This window comes from Tenrec ecaudatus, chromosome 15 (genome assembly GCF_050624435.1).
Source record: "Tenrec ecaudatus isolate mTenEca1 chromosome 15, mTenEca1.hap1, whole genome shotgun sequence".
Taxonomy (NCBI): domain Eukaryota; kingdom Metazoa; phylum Chordata; class Mammalia; order Afrosoricida; family Tenrecidae; genus Tenrec; species Tenrec ecaudatus.
The window spans coordinates 40,181,306-40,208,960 of NC_134544.1; the positions used below are offsets into that span (position 1 = coordinate 40,181,306).

At 38.6% G+C, this 27,655-nt stretch overlaps 1 protein-coding gene across 4 annotated transcripts in view; it reads left to right on the forward strand.

Moving 5' to 3' along the window:
• RPRD1A (regulation of nuclear pre-mRNA domain containing 1A) overlaps positions 1 to 27,655 on the forward strand; it is a 54,370-nt gene that overhangs the window by 19,637 nt on the left and 7,078 nt on the right. For 2 of the 4 annotated variants that reach the window (XM_075532509.1, XM_075532508.1), the window contains exons 2-6: positions 8,086 to 8,215; positions 12,060 to 12,166; positions 12,247 to 12,344; positions 13,994 to 14,120; positions 14,229 to 14,404. In XM_075532509.1, coding sequence (XP_075388624.1) covers positions 8,086 to 8,215; positions 12,060 to 12,166; positions 12,247 to 12,344; positions 13,994 to 14,120; positions 14,229 to 14,404 — 638 coding nt within the window. Of the gene's footprint in view, positions 1 to 8,085; positions 8,216 to 12,059; positions 12,167 to 12,246; positions 12,345 to 13,993; positions 14,121 to 14,228; positions 14,405 to 14,506; positions 14,529 to 15,634; positions 15,794 to 27,655 lie in introns of those variants that run through there. The other 2 variants (XM_075532511.1, XM_075532510.1) reach the window with 2 other exon arrangements.

The following is a 27,655-nucleotide window of genomic DNA, read 5'->3' on the forward strand; positions in this document are numbered from 1 at the left end:
TCTCAGATTGAGGAAGTTCCTTAATATCCTTGGTTTCTGAGAAGTTTCATCATGAGGGATTGGATGCTTTCATTATCTTTATCAATTAATCATGTAGTTTTTCTTCTTTAGCCAGACTTAAGGTGGATTACAGTGATTGGCTTTGAATCTTGAACTGGCTTTACATTCCTGAAATCTCACTTGTCTATGGTGTATTATTGTTATATATGGCTGAATCTCCTTTACTCGTGCTTTGTTAAAATTCTTGTATCTCTTCATGGTGACTGTTGTTGGTTTCTCACCTTTTTTTTTGGATACTGTCTGGTTTGATTTTGATATCACAATAATACTATCTTTATAAAATGAATCAGAAAATGCTTCCTCGCCTATTTTCTGGATATTACTATAGAAGATGTTAATTCTTTAAACATCTGGTAGAATTCTTCAGTAAAACCAACTAGACTTGCAGATTTCTTTTTGGGGAATATTAAAATTGCAAATTAAATTCCCATGGTTATTAAAGGCCTATTCAAATGATGTACATAGTAGGCGAGTTGTAGTTTGTGGGTTTTTCGCTTTGTTTGAGGAAGTAATTTTGTTTAGGTTACTAACTTTCTTTGTAGAGTATATTATCTTTTTAAAAATATGTGTGGGTTGAGATGAGGTGTGCAGTGAGATGAGGCCATGTCCTCTTCTAGAGCAGAGTGGTCATTGTCTGAAAGCGCTCTGGCGTGCTTCAGGCTACTCCTTCCTTGGTCTTTTCGTTAGAAAAGCAAGCTTTCTCTGCCCAAACCTTCCTTACCCTCCACCTTCTGGGACTCTTTGAACCCCTCCTATGACGAATTAAAAGATCCAATTAACTCATCCCATTGGTGCTGTTGGGATTGTAAGGTCTTCAGTAGGTCTGTGCTCCTTCTATTCTTGTGTTTGTTTTATATGATGTCAAAGGATTGTAGCTTACATAGCAGAGGACTAGAGAAAAGCGTGTTTGTTTCATGTTCCCAGAAGCATAAGTCCTCTACAAATGGATTTTTATTTTGGAATCAGGACACATTGTTTGGGAAATCTTAGACTAGTGTTTCCAACCAATATTGTCCTGGTCTTGGCATGTTGCAGTATTATTTCAACAGTATAATTGTGTATAAAATTGGAAGGTGAAAATCTGGTGCAGAAGTCAGTTGTTCCCAAATTAATCTGTATCTTCAGAGAAATCCAAAGAGGAAAAAGCTAAGATGATTTTAAAAGGAACAATATCGGAGATAGTGTGTGCGCCTTTTTGGTTTCCAGGCATATACTGTAAAAGGATTATGATTATGAAAGTAGGACATTGACGCAAGAAAAGGAATACATGTAAATGAAACAGAATAGAGATTTAGAAAGATCCATTTTTATGGGAATATATAAATCAAGCACTCTGCGCTTTTAATCTGTGATTGTTAGGTTCTTAGGCAGAACAATTTATAAAGTGAATTGAATTAAAATGTAAACATTGGGAAAAAGTCAATATAATATGCATACAGGAATGTATTTTTAATTATTTCTAATCCTGGATTATGAAAGGAGTTTTTACATAAGATATACATCAATTCATTTAGAAAATAGATTTGGAAACATTGTATTACAAATTGTGAGTACAGATTAACATCACATTTCAGTTCTGAATAACATACATGAAGATGAGATTTGCAACATCTAGTACAGAAAAAGCTAATGTATAATATGTAAAGTGATTTTGTGAACTTGAAAGGAAAATACAAAGAATTCACTAGAAAAATGGACGGCCAGATATGGACAGGCAGTTCACAGATGAAACTATATGAGTGTGTAGGAATCAACCTCATTAGTATGAAAGAAATTGCACATAAAAACATTTTACTCTAGAAAGTTGGCAAAAATAAATAAATATCAACAGTCCCTAGTGTCGGTGATAAAGAGCCCAGGTAACAGTCTGCTCGTCTGCTCACCTGAAGATCGTCAGTTAGTAACAGCTCGGAAGTCTTACGGGGAAGTTCTTGAATTCTTCCAAAGAGAAGGCTGTCGAAAGTCTGAGGCATCGTGCGCATGATAGAGAAATGCAGCTGCTCTGTCCATGTTCGCCCATGTCTCAGTTACTGAGAAGCAGCTAGTGGTATGGACTGAACTGACAGATTGAAATCCATTTAAAAAATCAGCTGTTGATTGTATGCTTTCTCTAGCCAAAAAAAAGATTAGTACATCACAGCAGTTTGTGCCTTACAACTACCTGCCCACCCACTTGAATTTGTCTCTTCTTCCCCACAGTGCCACGGGCAGAAGGAAAATTCATGAGGCTGCTGGATTCCATCAGCTTTGGAAACCAACCATTTGGGGGAAACACACTTTCAGGGGACGTGCACTTTTTCATAATATGGAACATTCTTTTGGGTCTTGGAAGATGATTCCCCAAAATGTTTTACATTTCAATTGCTTGTGCTTTATTTTGTTGTCAGATTCATAGGCATAAAATGATCTTGTATGGTTAAGGAGCTGAATCGGACCCCCCTCTGTCAGATGAGCCAGCCCTTAACAAATCATCACGGGTCCGGTAGGCACAATTTTACACCGATAATAAGTAAAGATTATAGTAAAGTCATAGATAATAAGGAGAGGTAGACGAGATTGAAATAATGGAGTGAGACACATTTCATGGTAGCATGCTCACCTCAGCTCCTCTTGGTGGTACATTATGGGCAGGAGAGGGCAAGCTTTATTGCTAACCAAGGCTTATATATCTTTGGGGGGCGTGCAAGCCCACTAATTACAGGTAAAGACATACATCACAGGAAGGGGTTGTACTATAGGTAATGCAGTAATGCGAGGGGGTGATTGGAAGGGGAGGGATTGGGCCACACATATGACAAGATGGGCAGATCCTAGATTCAGAATGACAGCCTAACTTTGGGTGTCACAGAGCAGGCTTGCCCTGTTCTCTTGCTCTCCATTGAAACTATTATCAGTAGGTGTGAACCTCACCTACAGTGGACTAGACTGATGACTGAATAGCTTCAGGGAGAAGTAATCCATGGTCCTTAACAACAGGAGTGGGCTCCACCTGTGGTGGGACCCGACAGTAGTTTGAAGGCTGAATGCATCTGACCTCCCACCATGTTCTGGCAAATAGCTTCTAATATTTGGAATATCTTTGGGGGAGACAAAGCTGGGGAAGTCTTTTTATATCCTACCTGCCTCCACCTCCATGCATTTCTGACCTAAGAGGATAAGGGTGTTGTTGTTTTTTTTGGGGGGGGGAGAAAACCTTTTAAGTTGGAAGTAGAGGTCCTATGGAGGGTGATTGATTCTGACTCATAGTGACCCTATAAGACAGAGTAGCTCTGACCCCTGGGTTTGGGGACTAGAAATCCTTACAGGAGTAGAAAGTCTTATCTTTCTCACATGGAGTAGCTGGTGGTTTCAAACTGCTGATCTAACGCAGCTTAATGGATAACCTCTGTGTACTGTGCCACTGTGGTGATTCACAGTCAAGCTGTGATTGGTGTAGAGGAATTTCAGAAAGCTTGTCGAAACCACAAAATGTGGACATATGTGTCTAGAAAGTAAAAGAAACACCAGAGCTTTTCTTCGGAAAAAAAATGCTATGTGATTTATAAGGAATTATTATGGGAAACATTCACTATTATCATTTAAGTTTTCTTCAAATGAAGGTAGTATAGGTGATACTTGGGAAAACTTGCGAGATAATCCAGGAAGCTCTCATTGAGTTCTTTTTAATGAACTATTCTGGTATATTGAGGATTATGTAGAAAACTTTCAGTTATTTAATATCACCCAGCCTTGTAGCAATAATTTTTTTTTGTTTTTCTCCTGACTTCAAACATTGACTCAGATTCATTCTCAATGACAGAAAGTTTCCAGGACTAGATAACTATATAGTATATAAGTGATATACTGTGTATATGTAACTGTAGAAGGAAGCTACATTAATTTTTTTTTTTTTTTTTTTGCTTCCTATTAGAGCACAAACCCTGATGGCATGGTGGTTGCACGTTAGGCTGGGACCCAAAAGATCAGTAGTTTGAAACTACCATCTGCTTCTCAGGAGAAAGACAGGCTTTCTACTCCTGTAAAAAAGTCCGGTCTCAGAAAGTCACAGGGCAATTAGTGGCAGTGAGCTTGAGTAGCTCCTGATAGCATGTCCAAGGTACATCAGACCGCTCTTGCCACACTCCATTTCTAAGGCGCCTTCTAGCTGTTCTTCTAAGACAGATTTGTTTGTCCTTTTAGCAGTCCATGGTACTCTTAGTATGCTTTGCCAGCATCTTCATTCAAATTCACCATTTCCTCTTAGATCTGCCTTATTTATTGTCCAGCTTTCACATGCAAACGAGACCATTGGCAGTAAGGCAAAGATCAGAGGCACCTCAGTCTTTGCTCAGTGAACTTCAAAGAGGTCTTTTGCAATAGATCTGCCCAGTGCAGTTTTGTTTGAATTTTTTCTTTTTTTTCAATTGTTTGATTTCTTAACTGCAGCCTCCATGAAGGTTGTAGGTCTAAGTAAAATGAAATCCTTAACAACTTCAGTCTTTTCTCCCTTTATCATGATGTTAGGGGTGACTCCAAAAGGTCAAAACTCACTGCCATCGAGTCCATGCCAACTCATAGTGACCCTCTAGGACAGGGTAGAACTGCCCTGGCAGGTTTCTGAGACCGTCACTCTTTCTAGGAGTATAAAGCCTCATCTTTCTCCCAAGGGTTAACTAGATGTGGGCAAGGAAGGCAAAATTTTTCCTATTTTTAGTGTTCCTTATTCACCTGAAGATGTCCTTCCTTTGCCTCTGAAAATCTCAGTACTTTTTATTTATTAAATGAAACTTCACAGTGTTAACTTGGTATTTCAGGACCTCCCTCTTTCTAGTTTCATACTCCATTACTTGCTGACACATAACCAGCAGTGTACTTCATGTACTGGAGCTTCTGCCTGGAATGATCTTTGCATGGATAGTTCATTGGATATTTACACTTATGGTTTAAAAGGGCTTTTATCAGCTTGACTGTGAGTTATGTTTTATTCCTTAATGCAGTCTGTAGGGGACTTCAAATAATTTGTGAAAAAATGAGCAAAAAGATAATGGAATTTAAGGGATCAGGTATGAGGCATCAAAGAACAAAAAAATGAAATTATTGTGAATAAGGGGGGGATGCAGATTGGGGACCCAAGACCCATCTGTTGGCAACTGGACATCCCCTTACAGAAGGGTCACGGGCCAGTCAGGGTGCAGTGTAGCAACAATAAAACATAGCACTTTACTCTAGTTCCTAAATGCTTTCTCTTCACCCCCCATCATGATTCCAACTCTACCTTATAAATCTGGCTAGACCAGAGGATGTACACTGGTACAGATTGGAACTGGAAGCACAGGGAATCCAGGACAGATGATCACTTCAGGACCAGTGGTGAGAGTGGCGATATCTGGACGGTAGAGGGAGGGTGGGGTGAGAAGGGGGAACAGATTACATGGATCTACATATACCTTCCTTCCTGAGGTCGTGGACAGCAGAAAAGTGGGTGAAGGGAGACATCGGACAGTGTAAGATAAGACAAAATAATAATAATTTATAAATTATCGAGGGTTCATAAGGACGGGAGGAGCAGAGAGGGGCAAAAAATGAGCTGATACCAAGGGCTCAAGTAGAAAGCAAATGTTTTGAGAATGATGGTGGCAACAAATATACAAATGTGCTTGACATAATGGATAGATGGGTGGATGGATGGATGGATGGATGGATGGATTGCGATAAGAGTTGTACAAGCCCCCAATAAAATGATTAAACTTTTAATTATCTGTTGAATGATTAGATGGCACAAAATCCTAACAGTCATTTATAATTACCCTTTGGTTAAATGCATTTATATTTCCAGCCAATTAAATTATGCTTGCAAGCTGAGGACTTATATGTAGCTACTGCAAAAACTATCTCGTTTAAAAAAAATTTTTTTTTTGGGGGGTTCTTACAGCTCTTATAACGTTCCATACATCGATTGTATTATGTCTTGTAAGAGCTGCAGTCTTGGTCATTCCTGGCATTGATGGGTATGTACATGTGTGTATTAGGTGTAGACATATTTATATGTTCAACTTCTTGCTGTTGCTTTCCATGTAGAAGATCTCCTTTGGGAGGACATGGCTTTTATGTCTGTAAATGGCATGATATTTTGGTTTTATTGCATTTATCACCATTGTTCATGGTAATTTTAAATACCAATCTTAATAAAAACACGAGCAGTTAATTAAGATTTTGATTACTTTGTAGCTCACTCAGTTGAGTAGATGATAATCTCTCATTACATTATGAAATCGTAATGCTCCTCCTACTTCTGATTGTGACCCAGTGCAATTAGACTGTAAATTGTGAAGCTGTATGGCTGTTTGTTTCATTTGTTTGTCCAATAACTGATTCCTGATTTCTTTTTGAAGCCTGGTAATTGGAATGTTTGTGAGATTCTGTAATTATTCCTTGCGTGACAAATTCCATTTCCTTACTTTGCTTTTCAGTAATGCTCTATTCTCACATATTAACCAGCCAGATTGTACGTGTGAATGTAAACCTGCTTCTGTTCAATGTCCCATGATAAGGTGCTAGAGCTCCAGCCCATGCCTTCATGTAAATCCCAACCCATAGCCACACTGGGAGTAGAACTGCAACACACGTGTTTGCTGGCACACAGCCACATCTTTCTCCTGCAGAGTGCTGCTTGGTGTGTTTGACCCACCGACCTTGCCGTGAGCTGCCCAGCACACAACTCACAGCGCCATTAGGACTCCTTATAGTTAACCTAGAGAAGCTCGATAGGTAGACCCCTTTCTGGTACACGGTTTATCCTTTGACATGTATTAGGAAACATATTTTGAAATCTTACAAGTTTTTACTGTATTGTGTTTTAGAAGCTATTTTGAATGATATTTATAGAAATGTAGTTTGCGCTATATAAAGCTCAAACTCATTGCTGTCAATTCCCATTCACAGTGATCCCATAGGAAATGGGAGAACTGCACCTATGCAGAGAAAGCCTCACCTTTCTCCCCCCAGAGCAGCCGTTAGCTTTGAACACGCTAACCTTGGGGTTGGTAGCTCAATGAGGAACCTCTTTGCCATTAGAGCCCCCCTATATTATACAAATATAATTTATATTTAAATTTCCGAATACCAACTCTTCATTCAATAACAATTTTGAATTATTTTTGAGAGATTAATAGTAACACATGGATTAAAGTACCACTTTAAAAATGTTTTTGCTTATTCAATAAATCCTTATTGTGCAATGAAGGTTACTTATGGACAAAAAATGGGAAATGTTTAGATGTTTTTCTCTTATAAAAATATATCTTTTGCCCTCTTGTTTTTTCACAGTAACTTAATTATCATAGATATCAAAGTAAATCCAAAACTTAGTTTGGAATTTAGGGCACTATCTTTTAATAGTGTGGACAGTCAACATTTAATTTTAAGTGACAATATTTCATATACTTTATAATGACTTAAATAAATTTAGTCCATGTAGAGCTGTGTTGTCCAACATGGGCTATATTGTTCCCTGGAAGATGCTGGGATGAACCAGGGCGACTGCAAAAGCAGATACCTATACTTTATATCCTGACTAATGCTCTATACAAACATTTTCAATTGCCAGCAGTGTACTAGGTAGTTCTGTTTTTTGTTTTTTACTGAAAGGGGTGAGTAGCCCACATCAGTTTGGGAACCTATGCTGTAGCATGATAGAAGTGCATGTTTACAAGCATAAGTGGTTCCAATATATATTTGGGAATGGTGATAGATTAGGGATCCAGGAAGTTACGTACTATGGTTGATTTGGTAAAACTACCAAGGGGACTGAAAGATCTATCACCGGCTGACCTACTCTTGCCTCTTTGATGTGTGTTCTTTCCCACACGGTTGGGCCACAAAGAGTAGTGATCCTGGAGTGTGCTACTGCGGCAGCTTAAGGAAGTGGGTGGCAACATGGGAACCTGTATTGAAAATGATATATGATGCTGCTCATCCTGTTTATTTCAGTTTGTCTAAGTGAGAATATTTTTTAGTAGATTAATTTTTTGTTTGTTTTTTCCCCAGCCAAACCAAACAGGAAGCTTACTTTTCTATACCTAGCCAATGATGTCATTCAAAACAGCAAAAGGAAGGGACCGGAGTTTACAAAGGATTTTGCACCAGTTATAGTGGAGGCTTTTAAGCATGTTTCAAGGTATGATAATTGTTTGACTACTAGCTAGTCTGTTTTAAATGCATAATAGGCCATTTTGATAAAATTTACTTTATGCCATTAAAAAATAGATAATATATTTCTTTGAAGTTTTTGTTTGAAAAGACCTGTTTGAAATTAACCACATTTGTAGATGTGCTAAAGGAAGAAATTATAACTTTCCTTTAAGAAGTCTTATTGGAATAAACTTCATTACGAATAAAGGCATTGTGTTGAAAATTTCTGCTTTTAAAAATTAACTGCCTTCCAGCCACTATTTCTGAATAAACAGTACCCCTCCCCTACAATGCTTTTACTGATTGTTTTTCTAATATATAGGTATTTTATAAATACACATTTTTATATGTTTTGCATATTAAAACATGACTATGCCATTTTATAGGAGCCCTGGTGGTGCTACAGGTAAGTGTTAGACTTCTAACTGCAAGGTTGGCAGTTCAAATTCACCAGTTACTCCATGGGAGAAAGATGAGGCTATTATCCGCTCCGGTGAAGATTTATAGCTCTAGAAACTTGATGTAGGGTGGCTAGGAGTCAGAATCAACTTGATGGCCATGCGCCATGCCTTTTATAGCGACACAGCTCGGTTTATCTTGAAGTTAGCAAACGTGTTATATTTTGTGTCTTCGAAAAATGGTATGTTGTTTTTAGTTTGTATTTTCCTTAAACTATTAAATATTTTCTTGTGTTTATTCTATTTGTGTTTATTCTCCAGTGTGTTTTCTACTTATGTCTTGTCCATTTTATCCATTTTTAATTTATAAAAAATCATTTTATTAGGGGTTCATACAACTCTTCACAATCCGTGCATACATCGTTTGTATATAGCACATTCGTACATATGTTGCCATCATCATTCTCAAAACTCCTGCTTTCTACTTGAGCCCTTGGTATCAGCTCCTCATTTTCCCCCTCCCTCCCCATTCCCCCCTCCCCTCCCGCTCCCTCGTCCCCCTTGATAATTTATACATAATTATTATTTTATCATATCTTACACCATCTGATGTCTTCCTCACCCAGTTCTCTGCTGTCCGTCCTCCAGGGAGGAGGTCATATGTAGACCTTGTCATCTGTTCTCCCTTTCTCCCTCACCCTCCCTCCACCCTCTCGACATCTCCGCTCTCACCACTGATCCTGAAGGGATCATCCGCCCTGGATTCCCTGTATTTCCAGTTCCTATCTGTGCCGGTGTACATCCTCCGATCCAGCCAGATATGTAAGGTAGAATTGGGGTCATGATAGTGGGGAACTAGAGGAAAATTGTATGTTAGAACTAGAGGAAAATTGTATGTTTTATTGTTGCTACACTGCACTCTGACTGGTTCGTCACCTCCCCGTAGCCCTTCTGCAAGGGGATGTCCAATTTCCCCAGATGGGCCCTGGGTCCCCACTCTGCACCCCCTCTCATTCACAATGCTATGATTTTTGGGTTTTTTTTTTGGTCTTTGATGCCTGGTACCTGATCCTTTCGACGCCTTGTCATCTCACAGACTGGTGTGCATTTTCCATGTGGACTTTGTTGTTTCTCAGTTAGATGGCCTCTTGTTCATCTTCCAGCCTATGGGACCCCAGATTCTATATATTTTGACAAATACATATATATCTTTAAATGATCATGAAGCTGTTAACATTCTTGGCCACAGAAAATTCTGAGGATTAGAAACCTCTATATGTTGGCTAATGGTCTTTGTAAGTGCATATTTCCAAAAGTTAAATGCAAATATTTGGTAGGTGACTAAGAGTAAATAGATTAAAATGGGCTATTTGCCTATTGCCATTTCTAATTGATTGTTTCTCAAACAGCTCAAACTCAATCTGTCTAATGCTGAACACATTATGTCCCTTTTTCCTGTTAGGCTTACTCTTCTAGGTTTTGTTCTGTAAATGCCAACACCGTATATCCTGATGCCCATGTAAGAAATGAGATGTTATTTAACTCTGCTATCTCTTTTACTCCGTAACTCATATATGACATGCTATCTTTGCTCTTTGCATTTCTTTCTAGTCCAATAACTGTAGCATCTTTTCTGGTCTTTCTGCATGCAGCATTTAATCCAAACTAGTCAGAGTTAAATTGCTGATCAAATACCTTTGAGTGACTCTTTTTTGCTCTAGAAAGCAAGTGTTCTTTTATGGCCCTGTTTGCCTTTCTAGAGTCCTATGTCACATTTTTTTTCACACCCTGAACATCTATTAGCGCTTCCTGCCTTTGGGCTTTTATAAGTATTACCTCTCACCCCAAGTCCATAAACTTAATTTTTCAGAATTCAAAAACATTATCACTGTTATTAAATCGTACATGCAGATACTGCTGAAATAGTGTATATTTTGCGCTGTATATTCTAAATAAAGTTTAAAGAAAAAAATTACTGAGTACCTTCTCGTTTTCTTGGCCCTGAGGATTTAGTACTGAGCAAGCATTCAGTGAATGGCAAATGTAATGACTAGACGGATCAAAAAACCCAACCAAACTCCTCACTGCCATCGATCCAGTCATGGCCAACGCATAGTCACTCTGTAGGACAGAGCAGAATTGCCCCTTGTGGGTTTCTGAGACTGTCTTTCCAAGAGTAAAAGGCATTGGCTTTCACCCAAAGGAGTGGCTGGTGGTTTTGAACCGCTAACCTTAGAGGTGGCTAGCTCATAACCACTACACCACCAGGCTCCTCAACTAGTTAGACAAGTGCACTTAAAATGTCAGATAGCAAGTGTTAAGATGATATTTAAAGCAAGGAGATAACTAGAGAATACAAGATGCTCAGCTATGTAGAGCAGTAAAGAATGAATACTCCGTTTGAACAGATTAAAGAAAGGAGGTTACAGTTAGAATCTCTGAAGAGACAGTGAGATAGCTGTGTACTGGTTGAGGCAAGGGTGCAGTCAGCCAGGCGATTTCTCTTGGAGAAGATGTTAGGGTGCATGGACTGAAAGTATCAGGAGGTCGACTTATCTCAGTCTTCTTCCTGAGAGTGTGGATTTGGGAGTTTATTCTTGGTAAGATAGGTCTTGAGCAAGATGTGCTGAACATTACTAAGATGAAAGAGTAGAGACTGGGAGACCGATGAGAAGACTATTGGAATAATCCAGGCAGGATATACTGGCAGCTTAGTGTACTATGGAGGGGAAGGGGGCATTGAGAATAGCCCTTGTTTCTCAGTTTCCCATATATCCAATCGTCAGTTCTCAGGTTAAGTGTTCCTTCCTCAGATACACTGTGATCTCTTTTATACAGAGTCAGGGCGCTCTCTTATGACCGTCCTCTAGCACCTGTCCTGTTTTGTAGCCTTTTTAAATAACAGCTGAAATAAAGCTCCGTTGGTACCTTCAGTGTCTGTGGTAGTGCTTTGATCCATAAATATTTGTTGAGTAAGTTAAGACTTCACCTATTAGAAAGCCTCCCTTGCCTCGTGTTCAGCCCCTATTAAGTTAGATACCTCTTCTTTGTAAATGCCAAGGAGATTGTACTAACACTTTTGTGGCTATTGTAATTTTCTCTGTATTGTAGGCTCTTTTAGGAAAGTCAAGAGTAAGTCCTTCTTGATCATCACATACCTATACTGCTGACCACTTAGTGGTGCTCAGTAAATATTTGGGCAGTTTCTTTTAAGAGAATAAATGTCTGATTGATTATACATGAGTGCTTCAGAAAGTTTCTGGGGAAATAGTATTGTCTCAATACCATTTTCCATGAACTCTTTGAAGTCCCCTGATATTTGAAAGTCACCATTTTTCAGTATGTGAAAGTCATCACATTTTCAGTAGCACGGTGTATTTTCTTTTCCTGTTACTATACAAATAGATATGTATCATTTTAATTTATTTTTAGTGAAACTGATGAAAGTTGTAAGAAACACCTGGGAAGAGTTTTATCTATTTGGGAAGAAAGATGTGTTTATGAAAATGATGTGTTGGATCAACTTAAGCAAGCTTTGTGTAAGTATGTAAAATTTTTATCATGATCTCATCAAGAAAATGTTTTCTTTATTTAAAACTTCCCTGTGGTTGTATTTTAGATGGGGATAAGAAACCCAGGAAGCGAACTTATGAACAGATAAAGGTGGATGAAAATGAAAACTGCTCCTCCTTGGGCTCCCCCAGTGAGCCCCCACAGGTAGTGTTTTTCATTATTAAGAGATTTCCTTTGTTCTTGTAACTTCATACCGTCTCTGAGCTTTATGGATTTTAACATTTTATTTTTTATGGCGGTTTAGTTTGCCATTCAGCAGTGTGTACAGATTTTGTTCTGTGACATTTGCTGCCCTGCCCTCGGTGTCCGGGTAACCTGTGTGCTCTTCCTACCCGCTCCTCCTGTCTGACTCGGTTCAGAATGGTGCTCTTGTGCTCTCGTGATAGAGTGATTTTTATTTTTGGTTATTGATTTGGTAAAGTCGTTATTTTTGGTAAATTAATTTTATTTGGGGTTATTAGAAAGATGCCTGAATCATATCTTGTGCTCATGTTTAATGTAGTATGCTTTGATTATGTAATCATATTTTACATTGAAAGAGCATATCTAATCTCTAAGTATGATTTGGTCCGTATAATGTTTTCTGTTAAACATTTTTATAATGACTTTTTATATGATTTAAATATATTCACGTTTTCACTTTTAGATTTAAATATTGTTCCTCTAAGTATTTTTGTTTTGAAATATGGGGAGAGCTTTGGAATGCGTTTTAGAGTAACAAGAATATATTCATATAGTTCCCTAGGACTATGTAGAACCATGCAGTTTTAGGGACAAAGATAGCTTTGAATCGTGATTGTAATCCCCATGTCCTCCTATGTTTATAGAGTATAGTATTATTTAACCATCTAATGAATTCCAGAAAGACATGCTGAACTTTTCATTTAGGTAGACATTAAGTCTTTAACTGTCTTCATTTCAAATATGTAGGGGAACAATTAAAATTTTAAAGGAAAAGTGAAGGCATAATTCTGCAACAAGACAAATATCTCTGTGGGCTGAAATGACATTGAAACACCAAGTAGGTATTCCTGGCCAGAATCTGACTTCTTCTGAGTTCAGGTATAGAAGCCTATGTGAAGGGTCAGAATTTCTGTGCTGTAGGATAACAAGAATTCAAAGTTCTCTATAGGAGTTAGAGCACTGGACCCAAACATTATAAAGAACCAAAGGCAGTGGAGCAATCTTCCCCATGAAAGGAACTTGAAGGGAAAATACAACCAATTACTACCTAGTATTTTGGCTTTATCTTATGTATTTTCAGCCAATACCCAAACCAAGCTACTCATTGGATTAAGCTACTATGGCCAATAACTGGAACTTTTACTATGATTGTTTCTCATAGTGTAGATTCTAAGTCTCCAAACGTATGTGGCCTACCATCCCCTTTTCAGACAAAAAAAAAAATTACTCAGTGTGTCTTTTCTACCCCTCCCCCAACTACAAACAAAAAATCTTTGCCCTTAATCCAGGATAAAGTATAGGTAAACTACCTTTGCAACCTCCACAGCTCCACCCCCCACCCACCCCCCAGTAGAGTGCCCCTTCTTTGGGAAACATAGAGGTCTGGGGAGGCCAAGTGGTACCCTGAAGACTTGGGAACTTGATTCATGTAGATTTCCAATGCCTAGTATCGTGTCGTTTCTGTTTCTTAATATAAACAATAAATGGACTCTTAACAGTTTCTTTCTGAAGTAAATAGTCCATAAGGATTAACTAATCTGGAGACATTCTGGTTTTTTTAGTTTAATATTTTAAGCTTATTTTAGTTTTGAAAGTGTGTGACTTTTTAGACTCTAGATCTCGTTAGAGCACTACAAGATCTGGAAAATGCCGCTACCGGTGATGCAGCTGTTCATCAGAGGATAGCTTCTTTGCCTGTGGAAGTCCAAGAAGTCTCCCTACTAGATAAAATAACAGGTAAAAAAAAAAACGTGTGATCAGGACTATTTGGGTGTGGGGATGAGGGAACAGCATATGGCATTGTTTTTATTGTGTAACAGTTTTATTGTTTTGTGCTTTCATTAGATAAAGAATCTGGAGAAAGACTTTCTAAAATGGTAGAGGATGCTTGTATGTTGCTGGCAGATTACAATGGCAGATTGGCTGCAGAAATAGATGATAGGAAGCAACTCACTCGAATGTTAACTGATTTCCTTCGCTGTCAAAAGGAAGCCCTTGCAGAGAAAGAGCATAAACTGGAAGTGCGTAACCTTTTCCTTTTTCAGTGCTTATCACTTTATTTTTCAGTCAGAATTTCAAGAGATCTTAATATATCTACATATTTTGCCTTTTTCTTTTCATAGACCCTTTTAGGCAGTGGCCCAGGTAAGCTGCTCCCTGCATTAATGAATTTCCTTCTATTTGAACTAAATTGACCTGCTTTATTACACGTAGAAATTTGGATTGGCAGAGTTATGTGTTTTTTATATTTTTTTAGTTGTTCAGTATGAAATCTCAAGTGATAACTTATTTTAATCAATTTAAACCTGTATCAAGAAAAATGACTGGGAAAATAGCAGTTGGTATAAAATGTGATTTAACTATAATAAATGGTGGGTTGGGTGGATTTATTCATTTTATTCTAAGTACACACAGTCTTTTAGGAATAAGAAAAGGTTTTTTAAAAGTTTGTGGGGGAAAATGGAATGAAAAGATAATAGAATTTTTTTCCACAGACATGTTATGGGCATTGAATGTTCTGAACACCTAGTCCCTGGTATCCATGTCCCTTTAGCTATTCATTGATTTTGCTTTGGAGAATAGTTTTCAGAATACACTCCTGTTCCACCCCAGAGTCTGCTGGGTAACCACCCTCACTCAGGTGGCGAGTCATGGATGCTTTGTCATGTGAGTAATCATTTGATGCTCTTGGTGAATGCAGTGCGTTAAAAAAAGAGAGAAACATGTCTATCTCCTTTTAGCACAGTAGCCATTATCAGAGGTTCTTGTTTAAATGGATTACCACTGGAGCAGTATAGGGAAATATCTGATTTGCTTCTATCTCTTTATTTAGACAAAGTTCACAGTAGATGTGCTATGATAGTGCCTCTATTACATTTTTATTCATTAGTGATTTGTTCTTGGATCAACAATTCTCAATTGAGCTAAACATGATCCTTAGATTGGGTTGCTGTTGATTGCTATTTGAGTAAAGGTCTTCCTCCCCGAGCTTTTAGCTCTTTGTTTAGTTCTACCCCTTCTCAGTGTGCTTCTCCTCTGCTCACGTATAAGATAGGATGGGAAGGATGGAAGTTTTGTTTGAAAGACAAATTTGATTGTTAGTTTTCCAATTTTGAACTTGTGATGGAACTTTAATCTTAATATCACTTGGTTTATTGTTACCAGAATTAAGGGTAAGTAATGTCATACTCAATGTCTGTCTTTAATCTTTTGGTATGGTGTCTTTAACTTCTGTCGAGCTTCTGTTGCAGGTATTGGACATGGGCGTATCCTCTAATGGATGTCACCACCCATTAGCATATTTCTTCCTGCTAAAAATAAACATCAAACTCCAAAGCTTGTATGGTCTCATGTTTTTGAAAGTTGAAGAGAAGACTGAAATTTTATTTCTCTAAAATGTAGTGCTTCCTCACTTGTGACTTTGGTCATTTATCAGTGTATACAAATACAGAATATAAGTGGAGCAGATACCCCCAACCTCACCTCCCCCTTCCCTAATGCCTTCAGCCAGGTTCTGTAATTGCTGCTGGCCCTAGATGGTGAGACTGATTATTCTGATCCTTGGCATTTACCAAGTAAGTGCCAGAGACTGTTCTGACAACCTCACATAGGATGCTCGGTTCATCTTAACACCAGTCCCATAACTCCGGAAATGTTGTTCCTATTGAGAGCTAAGAAAGCAGAGGGATGAGGACGTTAAATAACTTGCCTAAGCTCACAAAGTGCTCATGAATTGTTTGGAACCCTGGGAATCTGCTTCCAGAGTCGGGTCTGTACCCTGAATCCAAAAGACATCGCAGCCAGTTTTTACTTAGCTTTTTTATAGGAAAAGCTAACACCCTCTCCAACTTTTTCTGCTCCCTCCCTCCCTCCTCGGAGTAATCACTGTCTTAAAATAATGCACTGGTGATGGTGTTGTGCAGCATGACTGGACTTTGTCATGCCACGACAAAACCACCTAAGTTGTTAAACATTTTTATAAGTAAAGGCATATTTTGATTCTACATAAACTTGAAAGTTATTCCACAGAACTCTGTAAATTTTCCTTTAGAATTAAGTGATTCTATTGTTAGATATGAAAATTACGTGAGATAATTGGACATTTTTTATACCTACCAGGTGGTGTCACTTTGAAGTAGAAACCGAGAGGTCTTGATTTACATATATTTTCCACATCAGCCACGATGGCATCAAATCATTTTCAGTTAGGTATCCTTGAACATCCATGAGGATTGACCAAGTGTTGATGTATCATTAGTTGCTCTTTAGTGTCGGGGCACATTTAAACTCTCAGTTCAGGAATTAAATATTTCACACTTCTCAAGGCCACTGTTAAAACATTTGCAATGAATGAAGATATGAGAGGTTCTGAAAAAGTCTTGGAAGTCACTGTTTCATTGTTTTTGAAATGAGTGCCTAATCTTAATTGGATACTAAGAGGCTAAATGATAAAACAGGTTACAAATTAATTTACATTCATAAAATCAGTGTCATAGGTTGCAGATGCATTTCCCAAGAGGTTGAGGAAATTACTGTGTAAACTCTCACTCATACAACTTTTTATTATAGAAGGCGTACATGAAAAGGGGGAACTGACTTGACATTTTGATTTTGATACTTTGGGAGAAGGAGCAGTCTACAAGTGGGCCTCAGAAAGTTTGTGAAATAAAGAAAAGAAAATGAGATTTTCCCAGCTCCCCTGTAGAAGTCAAAAGAGATGAATTGGCAGGATGGCTGTGACACTGGACTCAGTTACAGGAGCACAATTGTGAGGACAGTGCGGGAAAGCGCAGTGTTTATGTAAGATGTCCTTGAGGCAGAGTGACGTGACGGCAGCAAAAATATGCTCCAGTATTACTTCCATATTCAGTAAGATAATGGAATTGAGAATTTTTTTCTTGATACATTTGGTATAAGGAAGTTGCGTTTTAAACTCTGGTCATTTTCATTTAAGAAAGGTACCGAAGTCTGTCCACTTTCTGATGGTGTCAAGTTGCTGACGGGTGTACATTATAGGAATTGCTACAGATCTTTCAGGTGATACACGTTTGCACAGTTGTTAAGTGTGTCTACAGTATTGATTCTCTGAAATAGCTAGTCAAAAGAATGGATATTTGGATAGATTACTTCCAAGTCCATTGAATACTACTTTAACTCACTGTATGTCAGCAATCTTTTAAAATGGTTTATATCAATAGTGTAAAATGTTTTGTTCACTCAGATTTTTAAATTTTTTTTTACTTACCGTCTTTTCAGTTATTAACTTATTTTTATTGCAGATTCCCTGTTCATATCCTTTAGACCTGTGGTTCTTAACCTTCCTAATGCTGTGAACCTTTCATACAGTTTCTCATGTTGTGGTGCCCCCCCCCCCCCAACCACAGCATTATTTTTGTTGCTACTTCATCACTGTACTTTTGCTACTGTGAAGACTTTGGCAACCCCTTTGAAAGGGTCGTTCGACCCCAAAGGGGTGTGACCCACAGGTTGAGAACCACTGCTTTAGACCATTTTTCTATTTACTTGTAACTTTTATGTTAGTACAAGGAAGTAAAATCTGCCTTTGCCTTTATAGATTCAGGGGTTTTAAAATTTTACGGATGGTAGTAGCCCTCTCTGTTTATACCTGATACATACAAAACACTCACTGCCATGGGGTTGATTCCAACTTGAAGCAAGCCTATAGATCAGAGTAGAATCGCCCCTGTGGGTGTCTGAGACTAACTTTACAGGGAAGAACATGCTCAGTAAATCTGAAACCAAAAGCACTCAAGAAAAAATTCAAGCCTCAAGTTGTACTACTCAAAGATCCTGTGGGCAAAATATTGAACGATACAGGACGGAACCATGAAAAGATGGAGAAAATATGCAGAAGCACTGTACCAAAAAGAACTAGTCAATGTTCAATCATTTCAGGAGGGAGCAGATGAGCAAGAGCCACTGATGCTAAAGGAAGGAGTTCACGCGGCATTGAATGCATTAGCCAAAAAGAATTGATGGAATGCCAGTTGAAATGTTTCAACAAACTGACAAGGCACTGGAGGCATCTACTGATCAATTGAAGGAAATTTGGAAGATATCTAGTTGCCCAACTAATTGGGAGAAATTCATATTTGTACCAATTCCAAATGAAAGTGCCCAAACAATGCTTAGACTATGGAACAATACCACATGCAAGTAAAGTTTTCCTGAAGATCATCTAACAACAGCTATAGCAGCAGTACATTGACAGAGAGCAGCCAGAGGTTCAGGCCTGATTCAGAAGAGGACATGGAACAAATGATATCATTACTGGTGTCAGATGGATTTTAGCTGAAAGCAGAGAATACCAGAAATATGTTTGTGTTCTATTGACTGTTCCCAAGATATCCAACTGTGTGTATCATTGCAAACAGTGTGTTACCTTCAGAATGGAACCTCCAGAACTCCTTTAGAGGCCTGAGAAGCCAGGGTGTTACTTTGAGAACTAAGGTGTGCCTGATCCAAGCCATGGCAATTTTCATTGCAACCTATGCAGGTGAAAGTTGGACACTGAATAAAGACCGAAGACATGATGCATTTGAATTGCAGGTGGTATCCCAAAATCCCGGACTTTTTTCAAAGCTGTTTAAATTTTTTATAAAACAACCTTATCACCTTCAAAGTACTCTCTCCATTACACTTAACACATTTGTCAAATCCGTGGTTCTGTTTTTGGAAACATTTTGAAAGCTTATCTGTTTGAATGACTGACCGTCCCTCATTTTTCCCTTCACTTCTGTGTTGTCAAGTCACTGTCCATTCATGTCCCTCTGGATTCCCAGAAACAAAAAAAAAGTTCACATGGAGTGAGGTCAGGTGAATAAGGAGCGTGGAGCAAGAGAGGCATGCTGTTTTTTGCCCCAAACAGGTGCACTGAGATGGCTGCTTGAGCAGGTGCATTGCCATGCTGGCAAAATCAGTCTCCCATCTACCACAAATCAGGCCTTTTTTTTGGTCATATACTGTTAACCCAATCTTTTCAGAACCTTAAAATAGAAAACTTGGTTAACAATCTGACCTGGTGGAATGAGTTCCAAATGCATCATCCCCTTCACATTAAAAAAAAAAAAAAGCAATCGTCTTGATCTCTGAATTCACTAGACCATTCAATTTTGGGCGATGGCTTCTTCCACTGACTTGATGTTTGCTGTGAGGGTCATAAAAATAGCACCATGTCTTGTCACTAGTAATGAACTTGGAAAAGTTTGGGTCTCAGGAGCTGTTCTTTCAAAGCATGGCATGTTTCCACTTGATTATTTTTCATGGTCAGTCAGAACCCAAGGCACATATTTCACAGTGACTCTTCTCCCAAATCCATGAAAATTCACTGAGCCAAGTTCCAAGAGAGTACAGATAACTTCCCCATCTCTTCAATGGTCAGTGTCCGTCTTTGAGCATAGGTACACGAATTTTGTTGGTCTTTTCATCCATTCAGGTAGTTAATGGACATCTGGAAAAAGGTTTGTCATCAATTGACATTTTACCTATTTTGAAATGAGAAAATCGTACACTTGAGTTTTTCCCTTAGCACTGTCTTTGTTAGCTGTTAAGCAGGGATACAATGCTGCACAAGACCTCTTTATAGAAGTGAAAAGCAAGGCTGTTCCTTTGAGCAATAATCAATTTGGCCAAGAGATAACATGATAAATGGAGGAAAGACTGAAATGTCAAGGATCTTTATCTTGCTTGATTCTACAATCCGTGCTTATGGAAGCAGCAGTCAAGAGATTATATATTAGGCAAATCTGCACAAACCTCTGTAGACTATTGAAGAGCAAGGATGTTCCTTTGAGAACGTAGGTACAACTTATCCAAGTCATGTTACTTTGAATTGTTGCGTGCATGTGACAATTGGACACATAAGGACTATGGAAGGATTAATACACTTGAATTGTGGCGGGTGTGAAGAATATTGAAAGTGCCATGCACTCGTGAAAGGCCAAACCAATCTGGTTTTGGAAGTACCGTGCGAATGTTCTTAGAGGCAAAGATGGCTAGACTTTGTCTTCAATACTTTGAACATATTATCGGAGATCAGTCCCAGAAGACGGACATCATGCTTGGTAAAGTGGAGGGGCAGCAAAAAAGAGTAAGACCCTCAATTAGATGGATTGACACCATGGCTGTAACAATGGGCACAGGCATAGGAACAGTTGTGAGGATGGGGTGTCCCTGGGTCACAACTGAATCAGTGGCATCTAACAGCAACAACAGTGGACAAAATACTAGATGATGCAGGCAGCATCAAAAGAAGATCGAATGCATTGAATCACTACCAAAAAGACCTATTTCACATCCATGCATTTCAGGAGGTAGCGTATGAACAAGAACCAATAGTGCTGAAGAAAGCAGTTCAGTCTGCACTGAAATCATCAGCCAAAAAATGTTCCAAGAGATTGATGAAGCACTGGAAGCCCTTACTCAGCTATGCCAAGAAAGTTCGACCGACCGACTGGAGATCTCTATGTGTACCCATTCCAAGAAAGGTGACCCAACAGAATGATTTAGTTGTAGAAAATCTTGATGTCACATGGAATTAATATTTTGTCGAAGATTATACATCAATAGTTAACAGCAGTACAATGATGGAGCTGCCAGGAGCTCAGGACGGATTCAGAAGTGGAACAAAGGATATTGTTCATGCCCGATGGATCTTGGCTGAAAGCAGACAATTCCAGAAAGATGTTTACTTATGTTTTATTGACTATAGAAAAAGCATTTAACTACATGGATCACAACAAACTATGGGTAGGCTTGAGAAACCTGAGAATTCCAAAACACTGCTTTGTACTCACAAGGAACTCGTACATGGATTAAGTTGTGTGAGCAGAATAGGAATACTGCCTGGTTCCATCAACATCAAGAAAAGTGTGCAACAAAGATATCTTCTGACCATACTTAATTCAATCTATATGCTGAGCAAATAATTGAGGAAGCTGAATTATATGAAGAATATGGCATCGAGATTAGAGGTTTATTAACAATCTGTGGTATGCAGATTATGCAATCTTGCTGAAAGTGAGGAGGACTTGAGACATTTTCTGATCAAGATCGAGGATTGTAGCCGTCAGTATAGATGAGTCCTAAAATCTTCACAATGGGACCAATAGGTAACATCATGATAAATGGAGAAAAAAATTGAAGCAAGGATTTTGTGTTACTTGGATCCACAATCATTGCTCCTGGAACCAGCGGCCAAAAGATCAAATGAAAAATTACATTTGTAAATCGGCACAAGCCCTCTTTAGAATGCTGAGGATTTAAGTGAGCCTGATCCAAGCCATAGTATTTTTTTTTTGCCATAGTATTTTTAATTGCCTTATGTGAATGTGAAAATTAGACCTTGAATAAGGAAAATTTGAAGAAGAAATTAAACATTTGAATTGTGCTTGAAAAGAATATTCAAAGTACCATTTACTGCTAAAAGGACAAACTGATGTCTCTGGGAAGGAGTACGGCCAGAGTGCTCCTAGGAGACAAGGATGTTGAGCCTTCATCCTACATACTTGGTTTATATTATCAGTCGTGGGGACGGGCATCACTGTTGGTAAAATAGAGGGACAATTTAAGAGGGGAAGACCATCAACATGATGCATTAACAGTGGCTGCAACAGGAGCAGTGTGTTGTTCTGTTACGCATAGGGTCTCTGTGGGTTGGGACGGACTTGATGGTACCTAACAAGATGTTTGTGGGTCATAACAAATTATGGAGACTTGGAAAGAATAGGAGTTCCAGAACAATTGCATTTTCGGGAACCTGTAGACTCGGAAGCTGAAGTTTAAAGAGAACAAGGGGCTGCTGAATGAGTTAAAATAAGGAAAGGTGTGAATCAGGGTCGTATCCTTTCACCATGTTTATTTAATCAGTATGTTGAACAAATCTGACAAACTTAACTCTTTGAAAGGAAACGTGGCATCAGGAATCAAGCAGGACTCAACAATTTGCTGTGTACAGATGATGCAACTGACGAAAGCAAAGACGCCTGTAAGCACTGTTGAAGATGGGGAACTGTGTGCAGCCTTCATCTTGCATTACCCCCAGCATAATACAGAAATCCGTACAACTGACTCAGCATCATTAAAGACAACAGGTTGAGATTCTCAGGAATTCATTTTACTTAGATCTGTGATCACCTCCCATGCACGCAGCAGTCGAGAAATCAAATTAATTTTGTTAGGCAAATCTACAAAAGACCTCTTTAAAATGTTTAACAAAGATGTCATTATGAGGACTAAGTTTTACCTGCTCAAAGCCATTATATTTTTTATTTGTTTCAGGTGCATGCAAAAGCTAGCCCATGAATATGGAAGGCCAGAAAAGAAATTGATGTCTTTGAGTTACGGTATTGGCAAAATGTACTATGGAATACCAAAAGATTGAACAAATTTCTATTAGAAGTACAGCTAGAATGTTCCTTTGAAGCAAAGAAAATGAAATTCCTTCTATTTTAGACGTTATCAGGAAGGACCAGTTCCTTGAGAAGATACCATGCTTGGTAAAAAGTTGGAGGAAAAGGGTGGTCCTCAATGAGACAGGTTGACATTGGGCTTTAAAAGTAGTCTCAAAGGTAATGATTGTGGGCCTGGGTCAAGACTGGGCAGTGTTCTGTTTTGTTACATGTAGTTCTTGAGTGGCTTTATGGCACCAAAAATAAATGGTTAGCAAGACAAAGCCTTATGGAAATTAGGTAACCTGCAAGAATGAGTCAAATGAGTTGTCAGATGGAAATACTAAGGAAGAATCAAGAGTCACCGGAGGTCTAAACATGATCACCAATGAAGAAGGCCTTTGTTGGGCTACTCAGGTGACTGAACAGTGCCAAGAAAGGATGACAAAGGAAAATGTCCAAGAACTGACACAATCTCAGAAGGTACAGTGTACAAGGAAGCTTCAAAAAGTTTGTTGAAAAAGTAGAATTATGAGAATTTTTCCATGAACTTTTTGAAGCTCCCTTATGTAATTGGAATCCCAAAAGCACCATGAAACATTGCAGTGATCATAGAGGATTCTTCTAAATGATTAATATCAAGCCACAGGTCCAGGATGATCAGTGAATACCAGGCAGAATAAAGCTGGCAGGGGTGGGGGTAACCTCACTTAAAGCATGTCTTTCTTTGTTCCAGAAAGCCAAAGACAGAAAATCTTGAAAGAATTTGGGGGAGTGGGGCCACCATTCCTGTCGTTTCCCCCAAGTGGGCAATACTGCCCCTAGAGAGGGGCACTTGAATGACACATTGAAATTGTAAAATCAGATGCCTGTACTTTATCCTGGATTATGGATGGTAGCACAATTCTTTTAATTACCAAGGGGGTCCTGAGTAGTTTTTTTTTTCTGAAAAGTAGGTGGTAGACAAAATAAATTTGAGTTCCTATGCTACAGATGGACAAAGATAAAATGTATAACTATGAATAGAACCTTAAAGGCAAGTAGAGTATAGTGAACTATTTTAAAGAAGCAACCATCCATCTAGAAGTGAACAGGAGTTGAGTTTTTGTTACTGGAGATGTTCTAGAAGCGGTTGTGTAAGAGGAATGTGATGAGGAAAATATGGGGCCTATTCTATAAATAAAGTAGCTCTGGGAAATAGTACTAGCTGTCAGCAAAAATGTGTTTCAATACTTTTCAGTAATGGGGCAAACCTGACACCAGAATGCTGAGCATCTGAGGAACAAAACAAACATTTTGTTCCAAAAAGCCCAGATCCTGCTTTCTGGCTTATCTATTAGAACCTTCTGGAACAATGTTGCATAGGACCCTCTATATGAGAAACGTCAGATTGAATGCACTAAGTGTATTGTGGCCCTGAAATACTGTGATTCTTAATCATTCTTGACAATATTCATTCTTGAAAATAATACACCGATACTTTTTAAAATATGGCCATAAAGTCATAAAATATTCATTAAAATATGAAGCTCCCTCCCCTTCCTTCTAGGTGTGTACACTTCTAAATTTAATGTTTCTATCTCTAACCCTTCCCCAAAGAATTGTCTGTTATACCACATCAAAGTAACAGTTTTGGCATCATTGAGGAATTCCCGTAGTCTGAAGTGTTCTTTTGAATTTTTGGGTGAAATAGAAATCTGAAGGGACAAGATCAGGGCTGTAGGGTGGGTAAGGGAAAGAGTTCCCCATGAAAATATTTCTAGGACAGCCTTTGCCCCCAAAGCATAGGAAGCTACATTATTTTCTTTAAATCATTTTATTGGGGCCTCATACAGGTCAACATAATCCATACATCAGTCCATTGTGTCAAGCACATTTGTACATTTGTTGCCATCATTTTCAAAACCTTTTCTTTCTACTTCAGCCCTTGGTATCAGCTCATTTTTCCCCCTTCCCTCCCTCATGAACCTTCGATAAGTTATAAATTATTTTTTCATGTCTTACATTGACCAATGTCTTCCTTCACCCACTTTTCTGTTGTCTGTCCCCCTAGGAGGGGTTTGTATATAGTTTATTGTGAATGGGTCCCCCTTTCTCCTCCCACCTTCCCTTACTCTCCTGGTATTGCTACTCTCAATATTGGTCCTGAGGAGTTTATCTGTCCTGGATTCCCTTTGTTTCCGGCTCTCAACCGTACCCATGTACATGTTCTAGTCTAGCCGGATTTGTAAGGTAGAATTGGAGTCATGATGGTGGGGTGGGAGAGGAAGCATTAAAGAAGTAGAGGAAAGTTGGTGCCCTGCTGCACCCTGACTGGCTCGTCTCTTTCCTCTGACCCTTCTGTAGGGATGTCCGATTGTCAACAGATGGGCTTTGGGTCTCCACTCCTCACCCCCCATTCACATTGATGAGATTTTTTTTCTGGGTCTTTGATGATCCCATCAATGCCTCCTGATCATAGAGTCTTGGTGTGCTTCTTCCATGTGGACTTTGTTGCTTGACAGCTAGATGGCCACTTATTTATCTTCAAGCCTTTAAGACCCCAGGCACTATCCTTTGATAGCCAGACACCATCAACTTTCTTCACCACACTTGCTTATGTACCCATTTTGTCTTTAGTGATCATGTTGGGAAGGTGGGCATCATGGAATGCTGGGTTATTAGAACCAAGTATTCTTGTGTTGAGGGAGTACTTGGGTAGAGGCCCAATGTCTGTCTGCTACCTTAATACTTAACATATAAATATACTTAACATATAAATATATGCACATGCCTGTTAATATACTTAACGTAAATGTTATATGTGTTAATATACTTAACACATATGTTAATATACTTAACACATATGTTAATATACTTAACATATAAATATATGTACATGCTTGTATTTAGACCTCTATAAATGCCCTTTGCCTCCTAGTTCTTTCCTCTTACTTCCTTTTGGGAAGTTACATTATTATGATGGGGAAAAAATGCTTCAGCTCAACTTTCCTGGCATTTTCCTCATCAGTGCAGTTTTCCTTTTTTTTTTTTTCCCTTAGAAGCCCTCTTGATAATCCTTTGTCCTATAAGAAAAATGTATAAGATGGCCCTTTTGGAGTTCCAGAAGAGTCACCACAACCTTCTTGAATGAACCTCTCTATCATGAATTTATCTTTGTCTCTCTAACCTTTATAAGGTTACTTCATACAAATTACTCATTTATATGGGCTAGCATTCCAGGAAACTTGTTACAAAGTCATTAATTTTGGAAGATGTCCATTAAACAAGTTTAAAATCTATGTATAGTTAAGCTGAATTTTTAGTAGTGATATTTTTTTACTTATATACGAGGGAATACCCCCAAAAAACCAGAATTGTATTGGGTGAAGCAGAACTTTCGTAGTACACATTTTTTTTTCCCTGCTAAGTGAGCATCAAGTAACTTGCTCCAAGTTAGTGCAGCCACAGGCGTCACCTGGTAAGCTTCTCTGGTCACAGTGAATTTTTTTGTAAAAGCAGTTTCTCAAACTTTTTTGAAGGCCGATTTAAGAGAACAGCTTGCCACTGTGAAATTTTATTTCCTGCTGAGGAAAAATGCCACCAAAGCTGTTGTGATGTTGAACACAGCTTACAAGGACAGTTCTATGGGAAAAACTCAAGTGTATGAGTTGGTTTTCTCATTTTTAAAAAGGCGAAATGTTGATGACAAACATTCTGGATGTATGTCAACTTGCCTAATGGACGAAATGTCAACTCCATGCATTTGGAGTTTGTTCCACCAGGTCAGACTTAACCAAGCTTTCTTTTAGAAGGTCTGCAAAGATTATGTAACTGTGTGACAAAAGCCTGGTTGCTGGTATTCAGGGGACTGGTTTGGCCACCAAGACACCAGCTCACACAGACGTCTCAGTGCACCATTTGACTTTCAGGGAAATCCCCTACTGGCTCATTGTACCTTAGTTTCTTCATCTGTTACATAGGCTTGGCATAATCTTTACCTGTAAATATTAACTTGAAAGCCTTCAACAGTGCTCTGCATTTAGTAACATCAAAAGGTGTAGCTGTTGGGTGAGGTAGATTGATAGCTAGGGTGTGTAACGCCTATTGGTCACATGACCCTCATTGCAAGTTTTACAAAACTGGTCAGGAGCCAGGTAGACAGTGGTTTCCTTGCAGGACATCTAGTTCTTAGAAATCCATTAATTTTATTTTCCACTTGCTTGTTAACAATCTAAAAGACTTTACAGTAATTCTATTTTAAAACTAGCTTGTTAATACTTTGGAATAACTGCAAGGGTATTTTTGAAGTAAAATTAAGTCTGCTTTAATTTTACACTGGCTTATTTGAGATAAATCCCCCAAAGAAACACTGCCGTTGAGTCGATTCTGAAACCTAGTGACTGTGATACGGATCCAAGGAGTAAATGATTATGGCAGCAGACGACTTCATTTTTCTCCTCCGGAGTGTCTGGTGGATTTGATCTGCTGACCTTGTGGTTATCCAACAGCACCACCAGGGCTCCTGTGAGTGAACAATAAAAGCCCCAACGAAGCTGCAGGAAGGAGAACAGTGTGCCTTGTAAGATTCATGGAAAACCCTGCTCGAGACCTTTCCATTATGGGGCAGGATAACATTTGATTGAAAAGGATTTTGGTTTTGCTGCATTTTTTTATTTTAAAGCCCAAAAGCTATTGATTTCAAAGTTAGATCAAAAGCTAATATTGAGCATTTGATTTTTGGAAAGTGAGTTAGGGCAAGCCACTGAGCTGTGGCCCCTGAGGATGATAAATGACAAATCACAATAGCCTAACATGATGGCATGTCCTCAATTTTTCTTTTAAATTTTGACCAAATTTTTCCAATTTACATAATCTTTTGGT